The sequence below is a fragment of the Saccostrea echinata genome, unplaced genomic scaffold (assembly GCF_033153115.1).
Source record: "Saccostrea echinata isolate AGI-Se365-2 ecotype Australia unplaced genomic scaffold, CSIRO_AGI_Sech_v1 ptg000029l, whole genome shotgun sequence".
Lineage (NCBI taxonomy): Eukaryota > Metazoa > Mollusca > Bivalvia > Ostreida > Ostreidae > Saccostrea > Saccostrea echinata.
In genome coordinates this window covers 10581131-10588398 of record NW_026889778.1, presented here as the reverse complement: position 1 = coordinate 10588398, position 7268 = coordinate 10581131, and the positions used below count along the sequence as shown (strand labels likewise).

At 31.6% G+C, this 7268-nt stretch overlaps 1 protein-coding gene across 1 annotated transcript; it reads left to right on the top strand.

Moving 5' to 3' along the window:
- Positions 1-481: 481 nt before the first annotated feature.
- LOC133194956 (macrophage-stimulating protein receptor-like) lies at positions 482-7151 on the top strand. The gene is made up of 7 exons (XM_061330851.1): positions 482-514; positions 1187-1345; positions 3631-3838; positions 4199-4348; positions 4429-4512; positions 6291-6469; positions 7008-7151. Exons 1-7 carry the CDS (start codon positions 482-484, stop codon positions 7149-7151), a joined length of 957 nt encoding a protein of 318 aa, XP_061186835.1.
- Positions 7152-7268: the final 117 nt, after the last annotated feature.

The window sequence follows — 7268 nt, the reverse complement described above, 5'->3', positions numbered from 1 at the left end:
TATAGAGCACACGGGCATGTTTTGTGTGCATTAAATATTTAACCCGATGCAGTATACTAAAAAATAAATTAAAGTTACAAGGGTATCAACAATCTATCTATGCAGACGTTTTCCGCGGGGAGGGGTTATAAATATTTGAGAAAAATATCGATAACATGTAAACATTTCAGTAAGTTATTTCATATATATTTTCTTATTTCATCCTTTGTTTTCCCCTTGCAAATTTTCTAATGACGTGAGAACTTTCACAAATACAAATCTCGAAAACAAAGTATTGAAGCAATGACTGTGTCAAGAGTACTTCCAACGAAAGTGTTGGATAACGCAGCCTGTTGAAAAAAGTTTTGTTTCTTTCCACACAGGTTAAAAATCTTATAAATTTTCATAATGTTATTCTTGGATAATTTTCAATTATTTCTCTTCTAGTGGGGGATTGAATTTTTATGTCGTCGGCAGAGGTTTTATTGAAGAAATAGAGAAGATGACTCTTTCTTTGTCAGGAAACGAAGCCTATGTAAGAGGACCTATGGTGTAAAATATTTCATTTTTTGTGTGTGTTTATCTAGCATTTTGCAGCAGAAAATAATTTGACAAAATACAAAATGAAAAGTGATATTCCAACGTTTACTTTATACAGAGAAAAGATCTGTGTGTTAGAGCAAATATAAATCGTCTGGTATGCAAATTTCCCCCATTGGCAAGGCATGCAAGGATGAAAAATTACGCAATCCAAACTTTGTACATATCCTTGGATGGCTTTAATTTCACGTTATCAAAAAAATTGTTATATGTGAAGGATCCTATCTTCTTTCCTTTTGCGGGCAATCACTCTTATAACTTTGACCCAACCACGGACAATGATGCAATTAATATAAAGGTACGATTCTGGGAAGCAAATTGCTATCTAGTTAAAAGAAAATGTATTCTTTTTTTAATCATACTTAGATAATATGCCTATGTTGGAATTTGCTTATTTGACTTTGACAATATATGATGATATAAGTATGAAGTATAAATTATACTTGAATAGTTTCATTTATTCAAATAAGAATTTTGATTCAAAAATTAAGAAGGGATTAATTTGTGGATAGGAGTATTAATTCTGAGAAAATGTGATTAAACTTTATCTCATATTTATGAAACAAAAGTATGTAGAATTAGGAACTCTAGTTTTCAATTTTCAAAGGGGACAGGCCTAGATGCTGTGACAAATAAAGATGATTACACAATTGATGTTGGAGATGGTGAATGTATAGTAACAGATCTACAGAAGAACAATTTGACATGCAAACCTCCATACACACAACCCGGAATAATGCCAACAGAAGAAAAATTATATATTAGAGTAAGAGCATTTATAAAAAAAAAAGAAAACAGTTATATAAAAGGTAGTTTCCCAAACAATTTTAATTTTTCGATGGAAATCGTGGATTGCCGCAGGTAGTTATTTGATATCCACATTTTGGATAATGTTAAACAAAGAAGTACGTTTGTAACGATTCTTTGCCAGAATGTACAGATTCTGAAGTATAATAAAGCAAACCATAACTATATATCTTTTAAAATGTTCCTCCAGTCAAATACTAACATTAATTATGACATCTCTTACATGAGTAGCACATGCGCACAAAAATAAGTTATTGATTAATGGTTATGTAATTTAAAGTTCCATGTTATAACACAGAAGAGTTTCGGTATATTTAAACAATAAAATGCTTTCTGTGGTTATGTTTATTTCTTTCTACAATAGCTACAACGTTAATTCCAGTATTAACAAACAAAGAAAGACATTTTATTGTTTATATTTACATCTGTACAAATAATTGTTTAAAGTAGGATTTAGTTGATGAAATATTGCACTATTGATAAGTACGTCATTGTACGTTTCATTGATGGAACAGCCACTGCTCAAGAAATCATAACAGGTAATATGCTTAGTGTTGTTTACTGAATGATTAACGGCAATAGTTTTCTTAACAAAAAAAGGAGATAATATTCAGTGGATGTAAATATATATTAAAATCGATGGATTCAAATGGATACAAATCAAGAGCTATTCTCGGTAAAGATTAGTATTTTTTGGTATAATTGTTATCGCATTATGATCACAGATTTCCTCCAGACTTTGTATATTTAAAATTCTTACTGCAATAAATAATTTCCGAAATCCAGGGTGTGGCGGATAAATGGTTATACGTACCGTGGGAATAAGTTTCAAAATTGGAATTGTGCCAATTTTTTTTTTTAATTTTGAAAACAGTGCAAATTCTTACATATTCTTAAGGTAATATGGAACTATGGTCATTGTGAGCATGAAGTTTAAAGCTTTTTTTTCATATTAACAATACAGAAGCATGGCATTTAGCCATTTTGTGGTAATACAAAGTACATATTACAGTAAATAAAGTATAAGGATGAAAAAAGTCTGTAGTCTCATAATGCGGCTAGAAACAACACAAGAACACTCTTTGAATGTTACTATGGAATATAAAAGCAGATTTGGTGTCTTATAATCTATAATGAAAACCTGATAAAACCTAATAAAAATGTAAAGCATTGCTTCAGAAATAAGATGAAAAGAGTCTATTTTGTTTGTATGATCATTTTTGTTTTCTTCATATGTGCATTTTAGGTGAATTCCACCTAGTTTATTTATGATAATTTATAAATCAGTAAATTAGGTGTAAATTCCACTATTTAATAATGTTCAATGTTAATGCAACAAGGAAATCACAAGGTGCTGAAAACATTTTGAACTTTTCCTCATTGTTACAACTATAATTGTTTAGAAACTATGGAAACCAAGTTGCATTCTAAATGAAGTTCTATCAAATATTCAAATTTTAAGATTAAGTGGTATAATTTGGCTTTGTTTATGTAGATTTATCTATATGAAACAATATCTATTTTCTAGAACAAAAATTGTATGATTCCTTTGAATCACTGAATTACATATACTATCTCCTGAGCTACACCTTTAGAATTAACTTTTCTTTAGCATCCTTGTTATATTTGCCTTACACAACTTAAAATTAATGAATTCATAATAAATTGATAGATTTTCATACTATTTGTTTTTATAGGAAAGGAGATAATTCAAACAGTTCAATGCAAAACTCATGGTGTTAAACATGTGGTCATGGCAACCAATACACCCTGTGAAAAAAATTATAAAGTCTTTGATTCATTTACAGGATCATTGGTTTTTTGGTTCTTTCTTTTGATCCGTTTACTCTGTCATATAATAGCATGAGATAACATGTACAGATTTGAATTTTTCTCAATTTAATGTTTTGTTCAAATTTAACTGTAATAAGACCTTTTCTCGGGGATTCCCCATAGTATCCTTTCTTGTATTAATAAGCCCAAAGATGTTCTAATTTTACATATGTGGTTATTTATATTATGTGCCCCAGCATATGGGTACAATAAGGGATCAAAGTAATGTAAATCTTCTTTTTAACTTTCAATAAGACTTGTTGCCATGGAAATAAAAATCCGTATCAATGCAATAATCATTGGTTCAAGTTGGAAAGATAAAGATTTATTTAAGCTTGAAATGAAAAAAAAATCTCTGATAATCCGTACCAAAAACCATGATAAGCTTTTTGATAAACCGCTCTTCTGTAGGTAAAAGTGGGATTTCTTACTGTTGTTGTTGGAGATCTGACATACTCTTCCTCATATGGAAAGGATAAATACTACATGACTATAATTGCAACACTATCACTTGTGCTTCTATTTGTCTGTGCCATAATTGTGTTGATTGTTTTAAGAAGAAGGTTATTGGAGAAAAGAAAGATGAAACAGTCTCAGAATTATGTGCAGAACATGCAAAGTAGGTATTCATTGTTTCAGAACTGGATCTTCAAAAATCTTTCAAAAAGATACCTTTATGTCATTACAATGTAATATCCATGTTCCTCGATTCAAATACATAAAGATGGCATTGAGGTTATATAAATGAATTTCATAGACAAATTTGTCTTCATTTCTATTTTGGTTTTGCTTGTTTTTGTTGTTTCTGTTTTTATTTTCCTTTTATTTTCTCATCAAGAATTTTTTCAAGAAAATATAATGGATGCAAGTGTAATTTTACTGGCATATAAGTTTTCATCAAAGGACTTAAATTTTGTAAAAATTCTTCATATTTGAGAAACTTCTAAATTGACTCGTGTTTATCGAACTATAAACACAGTATCTCCAGGATATGAAATGATTGAAGAAAGGAAAAGGAAAACAGTCGTACGTCATTCTGTAATAGATGAGGGAAGTATGATTCTTCTGAAAGAGAAACATCTGCTTATATCTATTGACGATTTGAAGATTGGCAAGTGTATCGGGCAAGGTACGCAGATCATTTAATGGAATAACATCTCAAATTGCCTCGTCTAGTACATGTATCATTAAGTTCAGAATTTTTTTCAGGTAATTTTGGGTCTGTATATAAAGGAACCATGATTGGGGCGTGGAAAGACTCAAGCACAGATGTTGCCGTTAAAATATTATATCGTAAGTCAGTCATCATTTTACAAAAATAATGCTAGTTAATTGGATTGAACACATTATAGTTGAACAAGTACACTGAAGTTGATTTTAAAAAAAGATACTGGAGTTCCACATTGACAACATCTGTGTAGTCTTTGGAGACCAAGTCAACAGTTGGAATTTCGTTGGATACTAATTATGCTTATTTATTGACCGACTTTTTTATATTCCCATGAAAGAGAATTCTATCAAAGACTTCTACTGGTCACGATAGTCTAGTGGTAAGGCGTTCGCTGCTTCGTGTTCGGGAGGCCTGGGTTCGATTTTCTTTCTCCGCGCTGCATCAAACTTAAGACGTTAACATAGATAGTGACTGTTCCTTCACCGAGCGCCTGGGTTTAGAAGTGAAAGTCACGGGTCTTTCAAATGAAACCTTAAAAAATCGAAGTACCGTGTCGCGGTAGACGGCACGATAAAGTACCCTCACTGCAAAATGGCCCTGAATGCCGAGTATAGATCTTAATTTAAAGGCCTTTTACCGGCATACGGTGACCTCTCTATATGAGTGAAAATATCTCGAATGGAACGCTAAACAAAATACAATCAATCAATCAAAACGTGTACATGAGAAAAAGAAAACACCTGCTGTTGGCTTGTACTACTTAACACTCAGATGCTAGTATATTGACTACATATTATCAATTAACAATAGTTACTTCCATTCACATGGCGAATTGATATATCCCTGTGAACTCGAAATGAAAGGTAATACAAAGTCTGCCACATCTGTTTTATATTTGGAAGTTTTACTGAATTAGGATGATAAAAGCCGACGAACAACTAAACTTTATGATAAACAAGATAAATTTTTAATCGTCACTTTTCCTTTATTCATTATTTATTTAGTAATATCCGCTGTCACCTGCATATGGTGATTATCTTCCAACTTATTCGATACTCAAGTGCATGCTCTATCTGTGTACGATCAATTTTTAATCCGAGGCAGATTACTAACAGATAAGTTGATTACAGGGGTTTCAACAATCTCTATTAAAGTCAACATTTCTTACATTCTATGGTTGTTATAATGACCTTCTTAATTAGCTATCAATTATTTGGCCGTATTATGGCTGACGTGTTTCTTACCAATTGTTAGGCCTTTGTTTTTTATTTGACTACGGAATATTCCATTTACCTGATCAATACATAGGGTCACTGCGGGTGTTTCCCGTCGACAGGAGATGCTTATTCCTCCCCGACACCTGATTCCAAATCTAGAATATCGGAGAGGGGGTGTTCCTTTTCACAGATTTGTATTGTTTGTAGATTTTTTTAAAATCCGATCACTGTTCGATATCATCACTTTTTTTTATTATTATTATTACTACTAAAATTTTGAGTTCTATCGCTAAAAAGCGCACTATAAATTGTCTGATTTAATGCAAGGGAAATACGAATCAAATAGCAATATTCTGTACCTACTTCATTTTTATTACCATGTAATTCAAATATAAAAATGTCAGGTGTTTATAAAGTGTTGGTTGATTGGTTTGTTTGTCTTACGACCCTTCGAGAATATTTCACTCATATTGAGACGTCACCACTTGCCGACGGAAACTGCAAATTTAGACCTTGGTACTTGAGGTACTTGAGCAGTGAGGGATCTTTATCGTGCGAGCACCTACTGAGAGACGGGGCCTTTATGTGGTTTGATCCGAAGGACTAGTCTCCACGTCCTGCAGTGGTATAGTTTATAAACTGTATAACATACTACTTGTAAAGTTTATTTCTTTATTTATTAGAAAACAGGGAAATCGATACAACGGATTTTGTAAAAGACACTTTAAGAATGTCTGACTTCCATCATCCAAATGTGATAACGTTACTGGGGATTTGTCTGTCACTGGACGATAAGATACACTTGGTCTTACCCTTTATGAAATATGGAGATGTTCTGACATACATAAAGGATGAAAAGAATGTAAGACGTAATGGAAGAATGTATCTTATCTTAATACCCTACAATAACACATTGCTAAAGCACTGATTTGTGCAATTGTGCTTTCTTTAGCCATCTTACAGAATATTCCAAGATTGTACACCTAATTTGGTTGTTTGTTTAAAAAAATGATGCGTAAAAGTCGAATAGAATTGTGAATATTACGTTAATGTATGTGTTCAAAGATAAAATTTCACTAAGCTTTAGAAAAACGCAATATTAAGGATTGAGACCTGGTTTCCTTAACTATCAGATACCATTACCTACAAAACATGTTACCTTAGTTTCAATTTTTATTCTTGGTGAATTCATTTTATTAAAATACTTATTTCTGAAAGATTAAAGTCGGTATGTATTGTATTTTCTACGTTGAAGTGAAGTAGTCGTGCATCTATTATTTTTAGAGAGAATGTCCCTTTTTGATCCATTAAGTTTTGATTAACATGTTGAATATCCTTGAATTAAAACGTTAAGCTATAATTTTATTAAAAACATAAAATGCTTTGTTTCTTCTTTGCAGGGATTTACAAATTTTAATATACTCAGACTTGGTGTGGACATCGCAAAAGGCATGGAATATTTAAGTAAACAAAGGGTTGTGCATCGAAATTTAGCTGCAAGAAACTGCATGTACGTTATCTCTGTATTGTCGCCCTTAGGATGATATCTTCTACTTTGAAACATTTTAAAAAGGTATCTAGTCTTTTAAATAAGGAATGGAAACATGACGATAATACAGCAATTTTTTTTTAATGTTTTCATTTAGGCTTGATGAAAATCA

What these genes read in the sequence shown, in the direction of transcription:
- LOC133194956 (XM_061330851.1), top strand. Translation starts at nt 482, where the DNA reads ATGACTCTTTCTTTGTCAGGAAACGAAGCCTAT. An exon ending in AAGAAAAATTATATATTAGA is followed by an intron (nt 1,346 to 3,630) that starts GTAAGAGCATTT and finishes GCTCTTCTGTAG; the next exon opens with GTAAAAGTGGGATTTCTTAC. An exon ending in TTATGTGCAGAACATGCAAA is followed by an intron (nt 3,839 to 4,198) that starts GTAGGTATTCAT and finishes CTATAAACACAG; the next exon opens with TATCTCCAGGATATGAAATG.